Consider the following 26,458-nt stretch of genomic DNA (forward strand, 5'->3'; position numbering starts at 1 on the left):
CGCATGAGTGACCGTGCACAGGGCATCCCGGTCCAGATAGGGCCGCAACTGGCGCACCAGGCGAACCTGGGCGAAAGCCCCCCTAGTCACGGCCACTATATGATCTTCCAGGGTAAGCCGTGAATCTAGGAGGACTCCCAAGTTGCGAGCCCTATCCACGGGGGGTAAGAGCTCACCCCCCATAGAAAGAGATGGAACATTTTGTATGTCCCGGGATGCCGGAATGCACAGCCACTCAGTCTTGTCAGGGTTGAGTTGAAGTCTGTTCCTCCCCATCCAGACCCGAACCGCCTCCAGGCAACGGGACATCACGGCGAGGGCATCACTGGGGTGGTTTGGGGTCGAAAAGAAAAGTTGGGTATCATCGGCATATTGATGATACCCAACTCCAAAACCACGAATGATCTCACCCAGCGGTTTCATGTAGATGTTGAACAGGAGAGGCGAGAGAACCGACCCCTGAGGAACTCCACAAACGAGAGACCTAGGGGCCGATCTCTGCCCCCCTGCCAACACCGACTGCGAGCGTCCCAGGAGATAGGAGGAGAACCACTGAAGAACTGTGCCTCCCACTCCCAATCCCCTGAGACGCCGCAGCAAGATACCATGGTCGATGGTATCGAAAGCCGCCGAGAGGTCTAATAGGACTAGGACAGAGGAATATCCCCTGTCCCGCGCCCTCCAGAGATCATTCACCAGAGCGACCAATGCCGTCTCCGTGCTGTACCCGGGCCTGAAACCCGATTGGTAGGGGTCCAAATAATCCGCTTCATCCAGGACCAGAGGGAGCTGATGCGCCACCACACTCTCAACAACCTTCGCAAGAAAGCGAAGGTTGGAGACTGGACGAAAGTTGTTCAATACAGCTGGGTCCAAGGCAGGCTTCTTGAGGAGAGGTCTCACCACCGCCTCCTTCAAGACGGTGGGGAAATAACCCTCACTCAAGGAAGCAGATATAACCGCCTGGAGCCAGCCTCGTGACCTCTCCCTAGCTGCATAAACCAGCCAGGAAGGGCACGGGTCCAACAAACATGTGGAGGAGCTCAGCCTCCCCATAATCCTGTCCACTTCATCAGGGGTCACAGAATCAAACTCTTCCCAGGTAACATTGACAAGGCCGCCCGTGTCCTGATCGCCTGACTCTGCCCAGTTGGAGTCCAAACCGGTCCGAATCCGAGCGATTTTATCCGACAGATGTTGACTAAATTCCTCGGCACGACCCTGCAAGGGATCCTCCCTCACCTCCTGATTAAGAAGTGAGCGAGTCACCCTAAACAGGGCGGCCGGGCGATTATCTGCGGACGCGATGAGGGTGGAGAAGTAATTACACCTCGCCACCCTCATCGCTGCGAGATAAGACCTAATGTAGGTTCTTAACCGCAACCGATCGGGTTTGGATCGGCTAGACCTCCAACGGCTCTCTAGGCCCCGTTTCCGACGCTTCATCTCCCGGAGCTCCGCGGAGAACCATGGAGCTCGCTGGGATCTGCGCCGGGTCAGGGGCCGCAAGGGTACAACCCGGTCAAGTGCCTCAGTGGCTGCCCTTTCCCAGGCTTCCACTAAGGCATCCGCCGAGCTGTGAGCAATGGAGGCAGGTGGGGCATTGGAGAAAAATTATGAAATTGATGGGAAATAATTGTTTTAACCATCTTAATTTAATGTAAATTTAATTTAGTTTTTGTGCCACTCCTAGTATTTTTGTAAGAAAATTCATGATACTTTATTCAATGATTAAAGACAACTCATGGCCTCAAAAAGATTGAACATTTCTGATTTTTAGCACACATGTTCAATATTTGGCATCTTCTGTTTTTTAAAAAATCCAATAGCTAGTGAGATCCATTGTTTATCACAGATAATATTGGGTTTCATAAACAATAAGTTGAATTCTGATGTCAGAGCAATTTCTTATATTCCTAAAGATGTGCATAGGTTAGTTATTATTAGTTATCAAGGGACTGGAGGCTAAAACATATAAGGAATGGTTGCTGGAATTGGATATGTCTAGTCTAATGAAGAGAAGGATGAGGGGTGATGTGATAGCAATGTTCCAATATATCAGGGGTTGCAACAAAGAAGAGTCAAGCTACCGTATTCTCCAAAGCACCTGAAAGCAGGACAAGAAGCAACGGATGGAAACTAATCAAGGAGACAAGCAACCTAGAACTAAGGAGAAACTTCCTGACAGTTAGAACAATTAATCAGTGGAACAACCTGCCTCCAGAAGCTGTGAATGCCCCAACACTGGAAGTTTTTAAGAAGAGACTGGACAGCCATTTGTCTGAAATGGTATAGGGTTTCCTGCCTGAGCAGGGGGTTGGACTAGATGACCTCCAAGGTCTCTTCCAACTTTATTATTATTATTATTGTTATTGCTGTTGTTGCTGTTGTTGTTGTTATTATTATCTTCTGATAATTTCTCAAGCAGTGCCCTGACTAAAGAAACTTTAAAAATATTTTAAAATTGCATGCTAATTCAGTATGGACAGTTTATCTTGGGATATACATAGTTAAAAGCTCAAGGACGGAGGTAATACAGTATATATAAACTGCTTGTTAAAATATTTTAAGTTCTAGTATTTGATAATAGTAAAGCTATTGTGTAATTGATTCAGTGCTTACCTACAAGTTCTGACTTCTGGATATAGCCTGTTATTTCTCAACATTTTTCCATGCTTGTGTCAATAACTCAACATGTTTGGGCAATTGTTATGACTCGACTTCTGACAACTGAAAGATCTCACCTCCCTAAAAAAAACAAAACAAAACCTCAGACTTCCAGACTAAGCATAGAGGGAGGAGCTGCTATCTTCATTTTTACCAGCACTGGCATATTTTAGGCATTGTGGAGCCTGTAGCCCATTGCTACTTTATAATCACTATTATTGTAGATTATTATAGTATTGTAGATAGCACTGGGCAGGGAGTTGATTGGAGGAAGATGCTGCTTTTGAAATGGACCCGCTGGCCAACATTTTCCCAAAGGCAATCTCAAACACAGAACTTGCCATGGCCATTTTTGAAAAAAACTCTGCAGTTAACTTTGCACAATTTCAAAACTTTTTTTTTTAAAAAGTCTGATGTTACAATTGAATGCATGATCAAACTTAGTCAATAGTTACAATTAGTAAACCACATTTTACTTGATTTCCAGAATTATGGGAGTTCTGTATTTTTATTATTAAAATCAGTTTTTTGACTGGGACAGCTGTACAACTCTGCCAGTCATCATAGTATCTTAGTTGCATGTAACAAATATTAAGCCTTGCTTGGGAAAGTGAGAGGATAGCAAGCAAAATAAATGGTTTAGAGGAATATTCTATTTTTAAAAAAATATTCAGGATTTTGGTCAAGAGTGACCATGTAGTATATAAGTTGAATTATTATTATTTATTGGGATCTTTTGCAAACAATTTAAGGTATGGGCCCAGTTTTTTTAAAAGCTGCCATTTATGGTTTTTGAATATATTATGGACTACTACTATAAAGCCTTGGTGGAGCAGTGGGCTAATGCCTCCTTAAGTAACACCAGCTGCCTGCAATTAGTGCAGGTTCGCATCCCACTAGGCTCAAGGTTGACTCAGCCTTCCATCCTTCCGAGGTAGGTAAAATGAGGACCCAGATTGTTGGGGGCAATTAAGCTGACTTTGTAATAATGCCGCTTGGGGTGTGTGTGAAAGCCCTAATAAGCAGGCATATACATAGAATGAAGGCTACTGCTAAGCTTGTAAGCCGCCCTGAGTCTTCGGAGAAGGGCGGGATATAAATGGAATTAAAATAAAAAAAATACTTCTATAGTCAGATTCTTTGATTTTTCATAATTTCCAGTGATTTCTTAACCTAAGATGTTCTTCCCTATTACAAGTGGCCAAAAGTAATTACATGAAAGAAAAGCTCCTGCTTTCTTATATTTCTCCCTTTCTTCAAGGAATAAATATGTTGCTGCCCTCATTTTGCACTTGATATCACTGTCTGAAATAATTCTGAGAGGCTTTCAATTGCCTAAAAGCCAGGTACAAAATTTTGTTTTGGACAAGACCAGAGAGATTGGTAATCCCCAGTCTCTTATTCTGGCTCAAGATAACCCTGTGAAAGTTTTAGCAAAATAGAAACCAGATCCCATCCTGTTCTGTACCAGCCTGCTACCGGCCCTGCAGAAAAGGCAGGGACAACCCCTTTACAAACGGCCAGAGGCTGGAATTACGCCTGCCAAATTTATAGCTACAAAAACAAACAAGACACGAACCAAGAAACAGGAGCTTTAAGAAACACAAACTATCCAAGCGGTTGCCTTCAGCAAACCAGCCCTCCCCACACATTCCCCTTATATAGAGTTCAGGGCGTGGCTTCTCTCTGCCTCCTTCCGAGAAGCCCCATTGCCTTCCTCTGTTTACTCCTAATTGACTGCCTCCTGCGTCGGGCGTCCTTGAACAGGGCCAGCTGTGGGTCATCTTCATCCACGCTGTCAGGCTCACACAGCTGGGTCTCCGTGGTGACCAAGTGGGAGGGGCCTGGCTGAGGGCTCTCATCAGCAAGATCTTCAACCCCCTCAGCAAGGTCTTCAACACCCCCCTCCTCCTCCTCTGAGTCGTCCGACCCAACTGCCGAACCCACAGGCTGACCCTGAATCACAACACATCCTTTCTGATTCTAAGCCAATGCTGTAGCCCCGTTTTTGCCCACCTCATCTTCACCAATGGTATTTGATGATACTATCATCATCGTGACAAATGTTGCAAACTGATATCTGGAGGGTGCTACATTGGCAGTACTGCCCTAGTCATTATTATACAAAATGGTTCTCATTGAAAATGCAGTATTAAGTTATGAAGAGGAATTTCTATACAAAGCTATAATGAAGTATACACATTGGAAAAACTTTAATGTCAGTTCTGTAAAGAACATTGTCCCTGTTTCCAGTTATGAAATAATAGAGACGATCAGTTTTGTTCATTGTTTGCATCTGTTTTTCAGTGGGATAACTGAGCTTACCAATCGGTTTTTTAAATTGTTGCATCATATATTTTTTTTAAAAAAAATTATTAGATTAGTTTTTCATCTCCCATCCTGTTTAGGATTAAAATGAGCTATTGGTAAAGAAAGGTATTCCGGATATGATAGCATGCTTTTTCTGTATTTTTAAACCACAGTAAAAACCGGCTTGTGACTATAGTGCCAAGTGATGCTCCCTTTAATACCAGAAGAGCTTACACAAGTGAAGATGAGGCTTGGAAGTCTTATCTGGAAAACCCCTTAACAGCCGCTACTAAAGCTATGATGAGCATCAACGGAGATGAGGACAGTGCTGCTGCTCTGGGATTATTATATGACTATTATAAGGTAGGAAGTAAATGGCTGAAAATGGGGTTTTACAGCAGGTTAAACCTGTTGCATTTAAATAAATCTGGATCCTGTTGCATTTCCAGACTCAGTCCAAGAGGTTGATGTGAGGATAATTGGTCTGACACCTAAAGGACAAGGGTACTTTTTTAAACTATGTTTTTTACCAATTGTTCTGAGCCACCTGGAGTCATTATATGAGATACATGGCCGTAAGTCCTGAAAATAAATACATTAATTAACCAAGGGATATATTTTAGAATCTAGCCTTGAAACTGTAGTCTGCTTTGATGTGATCCATAGACTACCAAAGACCAAATAAAACTGATATGAAGTTTTAGATCTGGTCATCAATCCTAACTAGTTTCCTTCACTATCATTAAGGAGACCTTAATATCCTTTAAATAAATAACAACGTTCAAAAGTCGCATGTCCTGATGTTTCAGGTTCCAAGAGATAGAAGATTATTGCCTGTTAACAAAGTGAGTGAAAATCAAGAAGACCAGGAGAAAAGGTACAATATCTCTCAATCTGCATCTTTCTTTCTGTCTATATGTGTGAGGGGAGATTTTGTTTAAATATAGAGATAAAATTAGCCAAGTTAAAAAAAATCAAGCTGGAACTATCAGGATTATAGAAGATAGCCTAAGTATTGTAAACACTGGAGGTTTTTAAGAAGAGATTAGACAGCCATTTGTCTGAAATGGTACAGGGTTTCCTGCCTGAGCAGGGGGTTGGACTAGAAGACCTCCAATGTCCCCTCCAACTCTTATTCTGTTAAACATTTTCTTAAATGCTAAATACTGTTTAATATTATTAAAACATTTTAACTGCATCTTGTTTTGAGAAGCTCTATCTTTTTTCGTAGTGAGGTCCATGTTCCAGAAGAAACATTCCTGGCTGTTTCTTCCACAGCAAAACCAACAGCACCATTCCATGGTGGACTGATAGACGATGGGCAGACTATCCATGGAACTGTTTCATTAAGATGACTTATTGTTATTTCTATACTGCCCTTCATAAATATGTTTTAGGATTGTTTGCAATATTAATCCAAAGCATTATAAACATCAGGACAGCAAATTGGAATATTGTTTATAGTTTACCTTTCTTTGAAGGAAGTCATATTTGGCACTCATAATTCTCTCCTTCCGCTTAGCCCAAGGTTACTAGTGAATTTCATGACTCAAGGCAAATTCAAATGGAGGGTTCCCTGTTCTAGTCCAACACAGATATCAACACCATGCTAATGACATTTAATTAAATAAATGATTTGATTATTTATTTGCATGCATTTAATCTATTTGCCACCTCTCAAAATTTGCTTTTACTCACTGTATTTCCCCCCCCTCAGAAACTGTCTTTCCACCAGTGAAACGCAAAGCAACTTGACCAGCAATGGTGAGAATAGAGTACAGGTCTTGAAAACAGTGCCAGTAAATCTCTCGGTGAACCAAGAGCAGCTGGACACTTCCAAAAGGGAGCAGTTCAGTCCAAATGTATCAGGAAGCCCGTCCTCCATTTCTGTGACTGGAGTAATGGTGGTGAAAGCAGAAGAATATACCCCTGTTTACATGACTCCTTCAGTGCATTATGCCAGGGGAGAAAATGAAGAACATCGGGGAGTCATATTTGAACATGCGCATTATGAAGTGCCTAGTATCACACCCCATTCAACCTATATGAAAGATGATCAGCGCAGCACTCCAGACAGTACTTACAGTGATACCTTTAAAGATGGAGGAGCAGAGGTATGTCTATTACTTTGGGCAATGTGGGAGCAGAAGGTGTGATGTTCATTCATTGTTCACATGGTTTTTTTATTTTTCTCAGTGAAAGTCAGGGCAGTTCATTCACTTTATCACCCCATTAACTCAGTGATTTAGACATAATGGAGAAATAAAGTCTGAAATAATGGCTTGCATAATATTTCATGGATATTCCTGAGTTGCCAAATGGGATAAATTCCATCTTTGGAGGAAGTCTTCCAAGTGCCCCTCTCCAAAGGCAGAGGATGACTAGATAGTCTCTCAATGCTGTTATAAGTTTGTAGGATTATCTCTGCACCCGGTGCTAACATTCTTATTCTTTCAAATAACAGAGAGAGAGAGAGAGAGAGAATTTTGTTCTATCACATTTTCTAATCTATTAGCTTAGTGTATTTGAATTTTGATTCTCTTAGTATTTGAATTTAGTATTTTAACTTGTTTTAATTTAGACTGTTTTGAATTTTGTATGCTGCTTGGTATTTGTAAGTTGCCCTGGAAGGCTTAATGAAATATAGATTGTACACTTTTTTAAAATAGTTGAGATTTAGTGTCATAAGAATCTCTTTTGTACAGAGGTCTGAAAATGTTTTGGGTGATTCTTGTGTGCAATAATGGAGATATAACATTGTCAGCATACTTCCCTTTTGACATTTTTTTTCTTTTGGGACATTTATTCAAAGTGTAAACAATGAAATGATCCATTGTTATGGGATTTGAGGAGTAATCCTGGAATCAAATGCTAAGATTGAAATAGGTTGTATGAACTCTTGCAAAAAAGCTTCTAAAGGAAGAATACATTGGGAGCCTGATATAAAAGAGCTGATAGAAATTATTTATCCAATACCTGGAAAACTATAGTGATGAAACACAATCATGCAATGAGTTCAATCCCACCTTTCTCTCCTGGGAAAATGTTATTCTGAAGGGCAGATGCTTCTATAAAAATGCTCTCTTCCTGGTTCTGCCAGGTGACATTTTTTAGCAGATGGAACCTGGAGCATGCCTTTTTTGCCAGACCTAATGGGATGGGTAGACATAATCAGATAGAGATGGTCCTTCAAATAACTTGATTTCATGCCATGAAGTGCATATTACAGCCATCAGTGTAAATTGAATCCCAGCGCAGCTCAAGGACCAAAGATGTAACATGTGCTGATCAAGGAGTGCATATAATTGGCTGTGCTTCTATATTCCATGCCAGACATAACTTCTGGAGGGTCTTCAAGGGCAGCCCCATGTAGAGTGCATTGCAATAGTCCATTTGAGAGGGGTTTTTTAATTATTCAAAATACTTTTGAGTTTCAAAGAATCTTGAATGCAGGTGTTTATAAAACTACACTTCTTGCCTCTTTTAACGTTAGCTTGATATTTTGTAGCTCATACGAGCATTTTAGAAAAGATTTTGTCTTTAGATCTATTGGATCAGACCCTGTCATGTTGAAATCAGCAAAGCTTAAGTTAGTTGTGACTTTCTGCTCAACTATTCTTGATATATATTTTATTTCTCTATCTTTCAGAAATTTCGCAGTAGTTCTGCGGGTCCTGAGGAATATATTTATGAACAAACAGCCAAGTAAGTATTGGCAATGAGAAAATACTAAAGGTGTACACTAGGCTTTGGATTGGCCTAAGGCCATAAAGTTGCACGGAGGACACTAATGCTGAAGGATCCAATCTGGGTCGGTCACCAGGACCAGAGATTCTGTCTTCCGAGCATTCAAACCCATGCTGGAACCCATCTTCAGGGAACTTCTCTCTGGCCAGGCTCTGGTCCTGGTGACCAACCCAGATTGGATCCTGCAACACTAATTTTGCTTGGCCATTTATTATTAAGAAGAATTTGTTAACTTGCATTCAGCATACTCAGCTTCTGTTTTTTTTCTTCCTATCTAAATGAAATTCAGAAGAATAGATATATCTTATAATGAGATCCAGTAGAGGTGCATTTTATAACGTTCAATTTGTGCCACATAGCAAATTTCTTCTGCACATAATTTTGCATGGCCAAAGGGAGTATCTATGGTTGTGAGAGTGAATTCTTCATCTTACTGTAATATGTGAATGCAATATAAGTGTTATCTTGCACCAACACTGTCACCCCATCTGGAAAGAAAATGGTAAGGACCAGTTCTATCCACATAGTTGCTGGATTCACATACAAGCGGAAAGTGCTTCACAGGAAATTTTGTAGTTACTGACGCTAAAATGAAAATGTCTGGCATCTAGCCCATGCTTTCTGTGCCATTCAGCCTCTGAGCAAGGCTTCACTAGATCTTTGTGCTAAAAGAGCAAAGGTGGAATAGGATTCTGTAGGTGATAAGTAGGTCTTTGAATTGAGTCCAAATAGTTATTGGTAGCTAGTACCTTAAAATTGGTGAGATCCTACAATGACTGCTCCTACTAGCAGTCTAGATGCTACATTTTGTATCATCTGCAAAGGCAGATTCACACAAAGTGCTGTCCAGTGATCTGGATGAAGGTTGACTATCTTCGGAGCATCTGATCCAAGCAGGGTCATAACGGGTACATCATTCAAATCTAGATGAAGGCTCCCTAGCCAAAGCTTTCACTGGCTACTTAATCAGGACCCAAGAATCTTGAAGGAACCCCACCACTTCTTGAAAAGGAAGCACAATCCTGTAAAGAATAACTACTAGGACTGATATTTCTGTATTGCTCAGATATTTACTGACAAATAGCAACCTGATAAGATTTCATCTGAGCTTGGTTTGTTCTGAATAGTCACCAGTTCTAGATATCCATGGCATCTCCAGCACAGCCTGGAGTGCTAAATCATCCTTGGCAGGTGCTGAGTAACTTCATTTGAATGCTACTTATCCAATGAAGGGGTACTTACTATTTCCTTTAGCAACTGGTTCCACTTACATTTTCCCAAGCAATCAGGCAATATCTGCCCTTCTGAAAAATTAAATTCAGTAATCTGCCCTCCAGAATAATAAATTATAACTGTTTACTTTCTTTTGGGTGATAGCTCTTCAGACATTTGAAAAGTATTATTTCCTTCAGTTTCGGCTAACCATTCATACCACCTTTGGTTTCTTTCCCTATCACTGAATTTTCAGTCCTTTAATTATTTGTGTTGCCCTTCTCCCAACCTGTTCAAGATGATCTGAATCTTTCTTCAAATGTGATGATCAGAATTGAATAAAATACTTGAACAGAGTAATATGGAACAATGATTTCCTGTGATTTAGAAACTGTATTTTCACTGATGTACATTAAAAGGCATTCGGTTATAAGTGCCCTAATTTGGATTCCTGCACAGCTGGATTCAAGGTCCGTTTGAGAGTGTTGAAAACATGGACTGTGTGGACTAGAAGTGAATTGTACTGTGAATTTTCATATTTTTTTAGCATTTTTGTGCAGGGGTTCTCTGAGACCTGAAAGTTATTTCAAGGTTTCCAACAGGGTAAAAAGATTAAGAAAGACTGCTTTAAGCTCTCCAGAATCTTCTATCATTCATCTTCACTGGATAAATCTAGGTTAAATCCAATTTATATTGTTATGAGAGAGGGAAAGGCGTTCACTATTCACTTCTTCACAACATACATACTTTTCAAAATCTCTACCATCTTTACCATTATTTTTTTCTAATTGAAAAAAACTGCAGCTCTTCATTTTGTGTACGGCCTTTTCCAGTATTATATTAATTTTCTGAGAAGCAGCAATTGAGGTTTGTCCAACATCATAAATGTATCCACAAGGTATATTTAGAAAGACATGACAATATTGTTGGTTTTGCTTTTCATCCCTTTCCTTATGGAATTCACCTTCATAGCTATGTTACATTGTATTGACATTTTCATTAAATTACCTGTCAGAGTCTCAAGATCAATTGAACTTATCTGCATATATGTGAAGATAGGATTCTTTTTCTCAAATGTGCATTATATTGCGGTTATTTGGATCAAAACACATTTCCCATTTTGGAAAATATCCTCAAGCACTTTGGGTTTTACATTTGGGGTTATTAACACTCACGATTATAAGTCATTTAATTATGTTAAAAAGCCCTGATCCACAATCTTGAGTGCAGATCCTTAAGGAATTCACTTTTTCCTTTATGAATACAGAGATGTGGAGGAATGCACTACAAAAGTATTGTCTGTATATCCTTCAGCATATTTTCTTTTTTAAAAATGCAAAAAATATCCTTTCTCCTTTCCTTTTTTTCAAAAACAGAACCTTTCTTAAATAAGCAAAAGAGAAGAACATTATCAATATAATATAGGCTATTTTGTATAATTAGGTTTCAAAGGTAAAGCATTTGATCAAATAATTTCTTAGCAGAACCAAAGGTGTGTTTTTATCTAGGAACTGGTGATTAAATAAGAATGAACCCTCCTAGTTCTAGCCCTGGAATAGCATTTTTTTCGACTACTGACAGTTTTTCAATCTCAGCTTCTAACATTACAAAATACTTGTGAAGGAGAGTATGCTAAATTTTGTTCTGATTGTGTTTTCCCACTGTTCCTTTAAAGTTCTGTCTGTTCAGAAACATTCTTGTGATCACCATCTATGATATAGTGACTTGAAAGCATGTTTCCATAAAACACAGGAATTTTAAAAAAAATCCTTGAAAACAGGAAGCTAGAATTCTGGTAGCATAATCATAATAATAATGCAACACATAGTGCAGACAATGGGGTGTGGTATTTATCACATCTTCTCCAGCACGTGCTGGAGAAGACTCCTGCGAGTCCCTTGGACTGCAAGGCGATCAAACCGGTCAGTCCTAGAGGAGATCAATCCTGACTGCTCTTTAGAAGGCCAGATCCTGAAGCTAAAACTCAAATACTTTGGCCACCTAATGAGAAGGAAGGACTCACTGGAGAAAAGCCTAATGCTGGGAAAGATCGAGGGCAATAGAAGAAGGGGACGACAGAGAATGAGGTGGCTGGATGGAGTCACTGAAGCAGTAGGCGTGAGCTTAAATGGACTCCAGAAGATGGTAGAGGACAGAAAGGCCTGGAGGAATGTTGTCCATAGGGTCGCGATGGGTCGGACACGACTTCGCAGCTAACAACAACAACAACATTTATCACATCATTGATATAATAAAAAGGAGGGAAGACTTGGGTTCACTTTGTTTTTCATTAAAACCTAAGATTCACCAGACAACAAAAGAATTGAAGAGCAGGGGCCTCTGCAGAATTTTGGTTTTTCCCCCTTCACCAATATGAGCTTGAGAGGGTGAGAGAGGCAGACAGATGCATAAGATAAAATGAGAGCAGTCCTCCTCATTGGGGAAAAATATTGCAAAAAGTAGAGTCAAGATCTAGTCTTCACTCAGAGTAAATCTTTTGTAAAACTAAGGTAATGATTTCATTCAAAGCCAAATACTTTGAATTACAATAGGATGTAATCCACTCTCCCGCCAGTCACTTCAAGAATTTAAATACAGAAGAATTTAAACACAGAAGAAAGCTAAAAAGTAAATCCATATTTATTTAAATCTGTCCTGAATTTGAGACTTAAGTATAAAATATAACATTCAGTTAGGAAGGAACACTGGATTGCAAGCATGTATTTCATATGACATTTTTACTGGTCGATAAAGTGAGGAGACTATATTGCTGAGTCTGGATGTAGGTTAAATTTGCTTAGTTCTGGGCAGCTGCTTTTAAAATTAACAATTAAGAACACCATCCCCATACAGGGAGTCCTCCGCTTATGACCATAATTGAGCCCAACATTTCTGCTGCTAAGTGAAACTTTTGTTAAGTGAATTTTGCCCCATTTTATCACCTGTCTTGACACAGTTGATTAAGTGAATTTGGCTTCCCATTGACTTTGCTTGTCAGAAGGTTGCAAAAGGAGATCAAGTTGTCAAGCATCCAAATTTTGATCATGTGGCCATGGGGATGATACAACAGTTGTAAGTGTGAAAAACATAAGTCACTGTTTTTCAGTGCTGTTGTAACTTTGAACGGTCATTTAATGAACTGTTGTAAGTCTAGGACAACCTGTACTTTCTAAACAATGGATCTGGTGGTACTGGTACCTGGTAGTGCTAATATACCATGTGATCTTCCTACAAAGATGGGTGTTGTACTTGATATGAACAAGCACAGGGTAAGATTGCCATTGGAAGGATTGGAAATCACAGTGACATTTCAATGCAAATTTTAGCTGAATGAGAAGAGATATGATGTATTTTGTTCAGCAAATTCTCTCAGCGATACCATTATGGGCCTATTGTGAAAACCTTAATTTTTACATAGTTCCTATATTTTTCAACTAATCCAGCTGGATCCAATATGCTCAGAGCTGTGCTTGATGTCGTTATTCCTGGGACAAATAGTCCAAGATCCTCTAGTGAAATGTATAATTTCTTTGTATTTTTTTCAATTGTAATTTTTTTTATCTTTTACATCTATTGAGTTTGTGAAAGTTGTAAATGGAAGGTTTTGATTCTATCTATTGTGCTAGCTTTTTAAAAATCTTAACCAGTTAACCAATGTGTAGGTAAGGGATGAGACAAATTAATAGAATAAGTTAGTTCACAATCTTGTTTGCTGTTGTATTATATAGGGAATCCCATTTCATATTATGTTGCACTGCCAATCTGGATTGGCTCCTCTGTTCAGTTTCATGTAAAACACAAATGTTTTCTGACTGTGCTATAAATCGACTATGCTGTATAGTTTGACTTGAGAAAGCTGTTTCTTTTACAAAAGCAAGCTTTGCTTTTATGTGAGCTAAGCATACTATAAAGAAGGGGCTTTATATGAATTTCAGTATTGTGTCTGGATCGGGTATATGTATATTTTAGGTGCTGGCCATGTCTAAGTCTCAAATAGTTGCCATTGACCTGGATTGGATTTTCAAGTGTGGCCTTTTACATGGCGTAGCTTAATGTTGTTACTGAAGTGTCATTATTAAGATAAATAACATTAGTTTAGTGTAGTGGAGTTCTATAACAATAACTGAACTATCGTTCTAAGAACAATATTAAAAAGTTTTCAGTCTTTCATATTTATATGAATTATGGCATCAATCTAAGGCATGAATTTAAAATTCTAAGGCCTTTATTCAACTCTCTCTCAATAATGTATTTTCTAAGTTTATTCTTATTTTCTTCATAGTAACACATTTCGATATACTTTGGAAGCTACCAAATCCCTCCGCCAAAAACAAGGAGAAGGACCAATGACTTACTTAAACAAAGGGCAGTTTTATGCCATAACACTCAGTGAAGCTGGGGACAACAAATGCTTCAGATATCCAATCAGCAAAGTCCGGGTATGGCTAATCTTGCATGTATACTAATTGACAATGTTGGTTGGCTAAAGACTTTTAATGTGTGTCCTTGTTTTCATTCTGCTGAAATTTGAATACAGTTATAACCACCAATCTCTTAATAGAAGCTTAAGCTCATTCTTCTCCAAAAAGATTGTGAATAGAGAACCTGAAAGTGAATTCTCAATGCCAAATGACGTGGATCACTATACCTGTCCTGGAATTCTAAATTATTATAGGTATTGTCTGTTTCTTTGAAATGTTATGGTCTTGTTTTGCAATTTAAGACACTTATATATATAAAAATAAAAAGTGATAACAAGAAGGACTGCACAAAAGCTATTAGAGCTAGTGGAAAGTGCTCCTTCAAACCCATAGCTTAAAGCAGGGCTTCCCAAAATTGGCAACTAAAGCATGTGGATTTCAATTTCCAGAATTTCTCAGCCAGCCATGCTTAAAGTATTAACACAAACCGGTCGGTCCTAAAGGAGATCAACCCTGACTACTCTTTAGAAGGCCAGATCCTGAAGTTGAAACTCAAATACTTTGGCCACCTAATGAGAAGTAAGGACTCATTGGAGAAGAGCCTAATGCTGGGAAAGATTGAGGGCAATAGAAGAAGGTGACGACAGAGAATGAGGTGGCTGGATGGAGTCACTGAAGCAGTAGGCATGAGCTTAAATGGACTCCAGAAGATGGTAAGAGGACAGGAAGGCCTGGAGGAACATTGTCCATAGGGTCGCGATGGGTCGGACACGACTTCGCAACTAACAACAACAAACATCTCTTCAAAGTTCAGTAGGGCTGTTTTGAGATCCTTTCCCAGTTTATAGCCATTTTTGTGTGTGTGGATATAAGTTACTTGTGTCAGTGTTGCCTTCAGACCACCTGAAAGGGTTAGTTAAAAACAGCTTACACTAGGAACACAAGCAAGTAAAAACATATTAAGAAGAAGACATAATATTAAGAAGACATAATATTTGATACCAAGCAAGTTTTTCTGAGTATAAGATACCATAAAGAAAAAGACATCTCCCAGTCATCAGTTAGTACAGTAATTCTAGAAGGTATGGAGACTTGGAGAAAGAACTGTAATGATAATGCTAAAATTCAGACATGTTTCAGTGGAAGAAGAGGGTCCTTCACATCTCCAAGATATTTCGAGCTCTAAATATGAAATGTGGATGATGGCAAGCCACAGACCACAATCATAATTCATTCACTTACTAAGTTGTGTAAGAAGGAATTGTTGTGGTTTATTATCTGGGAGTAGGTAGACTTGTTTCTAATTTGGGTTGACTGAGTGCCATGTGAAGCTGGCATTTTTGTTCTGCTGGCAGGGCGAGGATATTTCTCAGTTGTTTTTCTTGTTAGCTGTACTGTACAGAGAAATACTAGGCAATTCAATTTAACCACCAGTTCAGTGTTACTATGTGCCTAATATAAACATGGCTGTAGGACATTGTGGGAAATCAAAGAGTGGTCAGACCCTCCACTGCTGAGAATGCTACCACTGTGGATAGCTGGTAATTCAGCAAGGAATTCTTTGTCCAGGGTATCCGTTCAGACAATAAGAGAATTTATCCCCAAGGAAGAGGGTGGGCTCTGTTTCATCAGACATGTACAAACAGATCTTAAAAAGCAGGCCCTGGGGGATGCTCTAATGCGGATATCTGCAGTAAGGCGGTCATAGGGCTCAACTGACTTAATTGACTTTTTCAATCATTTTCTGTAAGTTGAGGATTGCTTAATTGTTGTTAGGCTTTATGAGTTTCTTCCTCTGTCTCCTTTGGGAGCTTGGTTGCCTTATGATAAACAAGGTACATTAAGAAAAAGCATTGGAGACATGACTGGTTGATAGAATCTAAAAGGAGAACATCAACTGGATTCAAACCAACCATGGCAGGTACCAATATTGAAAATATAAATGGGACCCGGTTGACAATCCTGACTGTGATTGTGGGAACAGCTTTACATCATATTACGATGGAATGCCTCTTCAGAAGGTTCCCTGGATCCATGAAATGCATCATCTCAAGGGCACTCTGTCCAATGGCTAAATGATCTTCTAGATATCCGGCCATAGGCTTAGCCACTCCAGTGACTGGTCACACATAATTCAGTTTTATACATTATTTTACTCATCATTCGTGCTGTGTGTTTTTAAAATAATTCACTGCTCTGATGTTTTATATTTTGATAGACATTTTTATATGTTGTTTTGTACATTTTATGCATTAATGCTGTATTCTGTTATGCCATACATATATACATATATACATACATACATATGTGTGTGTACATATATATAAATGTATGTATGTATGTGTGTGTGTGTGTGTATATATATATATATATATATATATATATATATATATATATATATATATATATATATATATGTTAAATGTTTGTTAAATATTTAGAATGGACTTGCTTACGTCTAAATACTTAACAAACATTTAACACATATCTCCCTTGCTTCTCAGCTAACAAAGAGAGAGAGAGAGCCTGTGGCCTAGGGGTTAAAACAACTGCTGAAGACGCAGTCGGCCCAGGTTCAAATCTCAGAAGGGTATGGCTGACTGATGAGAACAAATAAGTTTGAAATGATCATATCGATCTCCCTTTATTCTTTGTTAGCAAGCCAAAAAAATTTACACACATATATATATATATATATATGTATATGTTAAATATTTGTCAAGTCATTTGAATACACCTTGCTAATTAAATCTTTCTTTCCTGTTTGGCCTAACTCAAGGCTATCCACAGGTTATAGTCACAACTTATGACAGCTCATTATTTGTGTAAATTATTCAAATTCTTTATTAGCAATTTGAATAATTTACATATATGTATATGTGTGTGTGTGTGTGTGTGTGTGTGTGTGTGTGTGTGTGTGAAGTATTTGTTAGCTGCTTCTCAGCTAACAAAGAGAGAGAGAGAGCATGTGGCCTAGGGGTTAAAACAACTGCTTAAGACGCAGTCGGCCCAGGTTCGAATCTCAGATAAAGGGTATGACTGACTGATGAGAACAAAATAAGTTCAAAATGGCCATATCAGCCTCCCTAATTCTTTATTAGCAATTTGAATAATTTACACAAATAATGAACTGTCGTAAGTTGTGACTATAGCCTGCGGATAGCCTTGGGTTAGGCTGAAACAGGAAAGAAGATTTAACTAGCAAGCTATTCAAAAGACTGGACAAATACTTAACACATATATCTCCCTTGCTTCCTAGCTAATAAAGAGAGAAAGAGCCTGTGGCCTAGTGGCCTACATACATACATACATACATACATACATACATACATACATATGTTTTCGTAGATTTTCACAGGTATAGGTATGTAGGTCTTGGCTTCTCTCATACAAGCACAAAACCGAAGATACCAGCCTGAAGATGACGAGTGGGACCTCGTCGAAACGTCACCAAGACACCCTCAATCCTACACGGGAAAAGACCCGAATATGCCAAGACCTACACACACACACACACTCACACACACACGTATATATATATATGTGTGTGTGTGTATATATATGTATGTACATATGTATATATGTGTATGTGCTGAAGCCACCAGCCTGAGGATGACGGATGGGATTCCGTCGAAACGTTGCTCTTACACCTTCAATTCTACGTGGGGAAAAACCCGAATGACCAAAGATCCACATACAAACACCCGCGAAAACCTCAGAAAACAAGTATATATGTATATATGTATATGTATATGTATATACATACAGTATGTATATATGTATATGCATATGTATATGTATATATGTATACATGCATACATACACACAAACACACACTTATATTGCTTAGTATTTTGCTTTACTGACCATAACCAATTGATGATTATTGTGTGGTCTTTCTAGAGTGTGATCATGGTTGTATTCAGTGAAGATAAAAATCGAGATGAGCAGTTGAAGCACTGGAAATATTGGCATTCACGACAGCATACAGCTAAACAGAGGGTCTTGGACATTGGTGAGTGATGAAGTAGCCCTGTGAGCTCCTTAGTTTTTCTTTCTGTCAGAGGTAATCATCTTTTCCTGATTCTTCCAACCTTTTGTCATATTTTAACTTTCATTTATGCTGAACTTAATTGGACACTGTATACAGAAGATTACTTAGTCTTCTGTGTTCCATTTATTCAATTGTGTAATATTCTAGTATTTAGTATGAAATAGGAGCCCTCCTCAGAGTTCTCCATTGCTTAGCTTAAATTCTTCCTTTTGTGTTTTTACCTAGTTTAGAATCCTAGGAATTTTGAACTTCACCCGGTCCAACCCCATGCTTAATGTATAATCTATATATAGAAGGTGAGCTCAGGTACCCCTCAACGTATGACCAAAATTGAGCCCAAAATTTCTGTTCCTAAGTGAGACATTGGTTAAGTGAGTTTTGCCACATTTTACAGCCTTTCTTGCCACAGTCATTAGGTGAATCACTGCACTTGTTAAATTAATAACACAGTTGTTAAGTGAATCAGGCTTCCCCACTGACTTTGCTTGTCGGAAGATTGCAAAAGGTGATCTCATGACCCTGGGACATTGTAACCCTCATAAATATGAGTCAGTTGCTAAGCATCTGAATTTTTTTCTTTTTTTTTTCTTTTTTTATTGAAAAGTTTTATAAAAGTTACAATGTTATCCCATCCCCAACCCCCCCCTAAACCCCCCTCCCCCTCCCCCACTTCCCAAAGCTGGTTACAGGGTTACAAATATATAATAATCATAAACTAACTAACATTAATCAACTATATAAATAACCAAATACATAATACACTTTAACCCGCCTATAACATAATTACAAACACTCTAAAAATATCCAACTTATTAAAAAAAATTAAATTATAACAATCTAAAATTTACTCATAAGCTAAATGGAACCTTTTAGTCCCATATTTTTTCTGAATATAATCTATCCATCTTCTCCAAACCGAAATGTATCTTTCTTGTGAATGATCCTTCAAGTAAGCAGAAATCTTAGCCATTTCTGCTAAATTTGACAGTAGGCAGACAGTCCTTCTTCCAATATTGCCCTAATCTCGCAGCTGTTATCAAATTCAACATCAAGTTAATTTCTTTAGTATCACAATCTGTAATAACACCCAATAAAAATAATTGTGGAGTAAACTTTATCTTTCTCCTAAAAATCTTTTGAATGTTGTTCAAAAGCATCTTGTTGTTGAAGCATCTGAATTTTTGATCACATGATCATGAGGATGATATAGCAGTAGTAAGTGTAAAAAAGGATCATAAGTCACTTTCTTCCCTGATGTTGTAACTTCAATGTTCATTAAATGAACTGTTGTGTACAGTATCTCTGACAAAGCCATTGCTTAAATACTTCCAACAAGAGAGAAGCCACCATTTCAAGGGCACCCTGTTCTTTTCTTCATTAGCTCTCGTTTTTAGTAATTTTCTCCTAACTTCTCTGCCATTTTATACCAGCTGATTCTATTTCTGTGTTAAGAGTTCTGCTTGATAGCTGTTTGAAGATTGTTACCCTATCTCCCCCTTCCCCCCAATCTTCTCTACTTTGGGTTTGTCTTGCAATAATTGCTTGATATTTGTACAAGAATTATAGGGTAAGAATCTTAGCAAAATATTTAAGGAGAACATATTCAAATACTTAGGCTCTATGCTTGGAGCATATTCATAATCTAAAGATAAAATCTCTTTAGCTACCTTTCTAGAAATATGTTATCTAGGAGTGATGGCCATGGTTGAGCTGTGATTTTAGGAGGAAACAGGAGGATGGGGATTGCATTACCATTCATTTATCCATTTCCCAAGTAGCTTTCAAAACTTCTTTTGCGGTCTTTGAAAAGATATAGAGGTTTATTTTCTGAAAGAAAATAGCAAGCAAGTAAAAAGAAAAATGCATCTAAACATTAAGTATTAAATATCAAAGTTTCTTACAGCATTATCAGATAAAAATCAGTTCAGTTACCAATTATATATTTTAACTACTGGTCAAACCTGAAAAGTGACCTGCATCAGCATATTATGAATATTGAGCAATTGTTAAGGAACAGTATCTGGGATAAATTGCCTTAAAAAAAGACGTTTTTCTAACAGGAAACCTTCATGGTTTTAGTCTGCAAATTTCCGAGCAAAGGGCCCCATCTTTCTTCTCAGAGAGCTGTCATACGGGGGCTTGTGCCATGCCAAGAGATGAAGGAGAAGTTTACTATCTCTTGTTTCCCAGCCATTTTTTTAAAAAAAGAATTCTCACACAGAATCTTCTAAGAAACATGTTTAGACCACATATTTGCATCAATATGCGAAGAACATATTTAGTTTACTCTTAAGTTGCATGTTGTCTCAGAATCCTAAAGAGGTGTTTGGATCTAGTAGGTTAATATCAACAAATGCATTTGTAGTTTAGGATTATTAATTTTTTTAATCTTCATAATACTGAATGTAGAAGTAGTTTTGAAAATTTATATGTTGTCAATGAAATCTGGTGGACCTAGGATGGTGGTAGTGTATTCATCCTGACCTTTTATCTTTTGGCAGCTGCACTGTCTTCCAGTAAGTTTTCCGAGTGAAATTCAAAGTACTGATTGTCATCTTTAAAGCCCTACATGCTTTGGGACTAGGTTAGCTGAGGGACTTTCTCTTCTGGTAATTTCTGCCCATCCTCCAGGTCTGGCAGAGTGGACATCCTGCAGATAACCATGGTGAAACCATGTTACTTGGTGGGCCTTGGACATGTATCTTGGTGCTTGCCCTGTGAACAGTCTTCACCCCACCCCCAAATTGGGATGGTCTGGATTCTATTGGCTTTCTGGGAGGCTATGAAGAATTGTGTCTTTTCCCAGGCATTGGGGCTAGGATGTTAGCAGCAGGAGTTTGGCATGGGTGCCCATGATTGATGACTATAGAGATTGTATTGGACCTTGAGTTGCTTTGTTTTTGTTTGGTTTTAATGGAAATCTTATTTTGCCTTGTTTTTGCTTGCTCTCTACCCAACGTTTCTTTGGATAGATGGGGTATGTATTGCAAGAAAAGCCAGAGGAACAGACAGTATTAGAAAGAAGGCTAGAAGAAGAACAATAGGAGGAAGAAGAAAATGTAGGGAAGGGGAGATGATGTGCTCCCTACTGGAATTCAGGGTTTTATGTTAATGATGTTGATTGTGTCATGGTTCTGATAGATGAAACCCATTAAAGAACTTCAAGGCAAGAATTCTTCCTTAAAGAACATTTTATTCAGGAAACAAAGTATCGGCACTATACTGTATAGTTGAACCCAAAACTAGATTCCCTTCCCCCAGATACAAAGTAACAGAATGCAAATTCCACTCCCACAAAGCAGTCATAAATCACATTCTCCAATTAGCCAGGAGCGCGAGATCTCTCCCCAGTTCCTCAGCCTGCCAAAATGTTATCGGTTTGTGTTCTTGAGTTCCCACGAAGCTGCATTGTTATTATGGCTAGCTGAGCTCAAGCATTCACCCCATCCCCCCTTCAACACCTAATTTCTAAACAGAAGAAAAAGCATGTTAAAAGCAAAGTAAAAATGGCTGCAATTTCCATCAGTTGTCAGAGCAGGAACATCCAATGTTACAGCGTTGACAGATTGTTGATATTTTTTTCTAGTCTTTTATCTAATATTTTTAATTGTCCTGCAGTACTAGCTTAACTTTATAATACAATTCTGTGCTGTGAAGGATGCCCCCCCCCCACCGTCTTTTTATTAGATAGATTAAAAATCTGATACATGGACATCTTGGAAATTTCTTCTCAAAGAAAACCAGATCTATTTGGAAATTCCACAGATCCCTGTGCCCTCCAGTGTGTTCAACATTCCAAGCAGATAGTTTCACTTGTCCAGACAGCATCCCAGCCTTTCAAAAGAGTCTACCCTAAATTCTTTCTTTTTAGTCAGTCAGAGATTTCTATCATGTAATACTATGGGGAATATTAATCTTTTAATCTTCTCCTGAATAGAATGTATGTGTTTAATTTTTTATAGAAAATGAAGAAGGGACAAGAGAGTGGGCATGGGGTTTTCACATGTTTATCATAGAAATGTACATTTTGCTTATGTCATGTCTTTTCTATAAAGTAAAATTAGTTTCTTTTATTCCAATAAGTTGATTTCTGGGTTTATATTACCCATTAATTTGTTTTGGAAATGAATCCTTAGAATTTTTAAAGAAATACCTTAAAGGTTCTACTACGGTTCATTTATATCACTATTTAAAATCTTGAAAATTCTATAAATCTACTTTGATGAATGTAAAGGAATCTTAGGGAATAGAATACATTCCAATCCCAGATTAGATAATAAACCAGCAATCTCTAGACCAGAGGTCTTCAAACCCGGCCCTTTTATGACTCATGGACTTCAACTCCCAGAATTTCTCAGCCAGGCATGCTGGCTGAGGAATTCTGGGAGTTGAAGTCCATGAGTCATAAAAGGGCTGAGTTTGAAGACCCCTGCTCTAGACCATGATTAAGACATCAAGAATGTGTCGTATAGAACATTCATGTTCTTTTTTTCCCCTTCCAGCCAAACTAGATTGGCACAAAACTGCATTTTGGAAAGCTGCCCAGGTGTAAATGAGGTCTACTTCCTTCTTCAACCCATTAACAATTTATTTATTTGTTATAAGCCATTGCATTGGGAGTGATTCCTGATGGTTGGCAATATAAATAAGCCATAAATGTACAATAGCCCCTGAATATGCAACAATAAAACTGTAAAAACAATAAAAGTATAACAATAATAGAACTAAAAATAAAAAGAAAAGAACACAAGCACCACTCCAACCTAACCATAATAATATTGACTCTCAAAGTCCTTTTTTACAGCCTTGCAAACCACAACTGCTCTACCACTTGGGGTTATTCTTCAAAGTGGGGACCACTGTGGAAAAATGGTGTCTTTGTGCAGGGAGTTGTTGCATCTCCCCAATCTGGACCAAAACACGGGATAGTCCAGTTCTACCTGGAGCTAACTGGAAGCCAAGTCATGTTGTACTTTATAGGTTAAAACCAGTATTTTGACTGGTATCAGAGAAACTACTGAGTGCCTACAGTGAAAGTCTTATATGGCTGTAGCTGTTATCATACATTAGTATCTAGGCTGCTGCAAAATGCACAAATTACAAAATTCGAAGGCAACACAACAGAGCACTGTAGTAGTCCAATTTAATGGTGATGAGGGCATGTGTTATTTTTGCCAGGATGTCCTACTCCAGGTGGTGTCTCTTCTGCTTCTTTTACTCATGCTATGTTTTTTTTTATGTTCTCTCTCTTCTACTCCTGGACAACATGCAGAAAATTTTATCCTTCTACTTGTTCACCATTAGTACATGTTTGTAAAACATAAGTGCAAAGAGAAAGGACAGCTAGCATCTCTTGTTGCATTTTTTCAGTAAGATTTGCAAAAACCATTTAAAGCTAAATTTAGTTGACATCTACAGTTGATTAGTGCCAATTCAGAAAAAAAAGCTAACTTTTTTGGGGGGGCTTTTTAACGGTTGAATTCTTCATACTATTTCCCAGTAGAAGCCCCATCCAATTATTGCTCTATAATTAACTTCCCCAATAAAATATTGGCTAACATAATGCAATCAACTAAAATTAATATCAGACTGGCATTATTAGGATAATAAGTGGGAACCTGATTACTGTAATCTTTCAGGTATATTATTACCAACTTCGAAGAATAGTTGTAGCATCATTTAGAAAATGTTGCTTTTGGCAAATTGAGCCCGAACTATCTTGGAATGCAAGGAGAAATGTCTGTATTTTATAAAAGCACCTGTGATCTTTTTGTTGTTTGTTGTAGCTGATTATAAGGAAAGCTTCAACACCATTGGAAATATTGAAGAAATTGCCTATAATGCTGTATCATTCACTTGGGATGTTAATGAAGAGGCAAAGGTAAGAACTACTAAAAATGCATATCTTTTGTAGGGTAACATGCAGAATTGCTCAGCAAGCAAAACTTTAGGCACTATTTTGTACTGTTGTGGGGGAAAAAAAATAAAACCAAACCAACTGTGCACCACCATAAGCTCCTGAGTAAAAGACAAGATACACACACACACACACACACACACACACACACACACACACACACACACACACATACACATACACATACACATACACATACACATACACATACACACACACACATATATATATATATATATATATATATATATATATATATATATATATATATATATATATATATATATGTTTTCTGAGGTTTTCGCGGGTGTTTGTATGTGGATCTTTGGTTATTCGGGTTTTTCCCCGCGTAGAACTATATATATATATATATATATATCTATATATCTATCCCATTTATATCCCGCCCTTCTCCGAAGACTCAGGGCGGCTTACAATTTTAAGCACAAACCAATGTGCTTAGCAATAGCCTTCATTCTATGTATATGCCTGCTTATTAGGGCTTTCCCCCCCCCACAAGCAGCATTATTACAAAGTCAGTTTATTGCCCCCAACAATCTGGGTCCTCATGCATATATTTTAATAATGGATATTTTGTTGTTTAGATCTTGCTAGTCTAAGATTGCCAATCTTTGGGAACTTTTATATTAGTCTTGTTCAAGTACCAGATATCAGTGAAGCTATTTTGAAAGTTGTAGGAGGTACTGTATCCTCTTTTATTAGAAACATCAGGCCATTTAGCTTGAAATTATCTACATTATCTATAGATAAATATGATGTCAGGATTTTAGGAACTACTGGTTGATTAAAGAGTAATAGTTCCATTCATGCCTAAAACTAAAACAGGTTCAAGCATTACACTAACTTAAAAGCAAATATTATGGCTTAACAAGATGTGTGGGGGAAAAAAAGCCTTAGTGTTCCAATAGTTTCAGTGAATTCTCTTCTCTAATCTTACACGGAGTCTCCTAAGATGAACTTCAGACTTTCTAGAGCCAAAGAATAAAGTTGGTATATGCCTCATTTCAAGCTGCATAGGTATTTGTCTTTCCCATAGAGAAATAATCTCCACTTACTGTATGTACTCCATTTGTATAAACGATTCACACAATTAACCTATTTTCCAGCACTTGAGATGAACTTGAAGTAGGATGAAAGATTTACTTGAAGTGGGGTTTTAATAGCAGATCAGGATAACTTTAGGGAATGGCACATCATGAAGTAATAATTTCCAGGACTAACAGGTGTAGCTGTGGAATAAAAAGAATCATCCCTTTTGACCAGGTAATGATTTTAGAGCAAATCTTGCTGATTTTTTTTTTTAACCTGAATCAACTTTGTCATCATCTGGAGATAAAACAACTAGCTTCAGGGTTATCTACAAGGAGAGAAGGTCATCTGCAGGATAACAATCATGTAACTTTGGATCACAACACCATTTCTATTTTTTCCAGATTTAAACCCTGTTTCCTGACCCACTCCATTGATAGTCATTAACTCAGCTTCAGATCTCCAGATATCAATAAAGTTTATTCAGAAAAAAAATCATGTAAATGATAATGCTTAAAAAACAGTTGGCTGGATTTCTGATTTCACCACCTCTGAGCTCTTAGCTTCATAATAAATTTTTCTCCCTCATAAGACTCAGAAACACAAAAAGCCATGTCAAGTTGTCTGTAGTGATTTACTTCCTTTTTCCAAGGCAATTATCATTATTATTATTACAAACTGTGTAGATTCAGCTTGAATTGATGCTATAGCATTTTGTCTTGTTTGATTACACCAAGGTGACTGAAAACACTTAGCAGTGACTATACAGAGAAAACAAGAACTCAATGGAATAGAGTAGCGGTCCCCGCAGACCCGGGGAGGGGATAGGAAGGATCAGCGCATAATCTAGATCCCTTGTATACACAGTTTACAGTAGGGTTCTCACTCCTTTGAGAATCTAATGCCTGATGATCTGAGACGGAACAGAGTCAGTAAAGCTAGAACTGGGGAGCTGCTGCAAATACAGAGGAAGCTTTGCTCCTCGCCTGCCGTTCACCTATAGCTGTGCAGTCCAGTTCCTAACAGGTCACAGAACAGGACACAGAGTTGGGGATCCCTGGAATAGAGTGATCTGTCATT

At 38.2% G+C, this 26,458-nt stretch overlaps 1 protein-coding gene across 1 annotated transcript in view; it reads left to right on the forward strand.

Moving 5' to 3' along the window:
- Positions 1-26,458, forward strand: part of GRHL2 (grainyhead like transcription factor 2) — an 86,214-nt gene that overhangs the window by 14,423 nt on the left and 45,333 nt on the right. The window contains exons 2-8 of the mRNA XM_081324443.1: positions 5,151-5,340; positions 5,787-5,854; positions 6,695-7,091; positions 8,627-8,682; positions 14,219-14,375; positions 18,261-18,372; positions 24,198-24,292. Coding sequence (XP_081180569.1) covers positions 5,151-5,340; positions 5,787-5,854; positions 6,695-7,091; positions 8,627-8,682; positions 14,219-14,375; positions 18,261-18,372; positions 24,198-24,292 — 1,075 coding nt within the window. The remainder of the gene's footprint in view (positions 1-5,150; positions 5,341-5,786; positions 5,855-6,694; positions 7,092-8,626; positions 8,683-14,218; positions 14,376-18,260; positions 18,373-24,197; positions 24,293-26,458) is intronic.

Source organism: Vipera berus (assembly GCF_964194415.1).
Source record: "Vipera berus genome assembly, chromosome: 3".
NCBI classification, from domain to species: Eukaryota; Metazoa; Chordata; class Lepidosauria; order Squamata; family Viperidae; genus Vipera; species Vipera berus.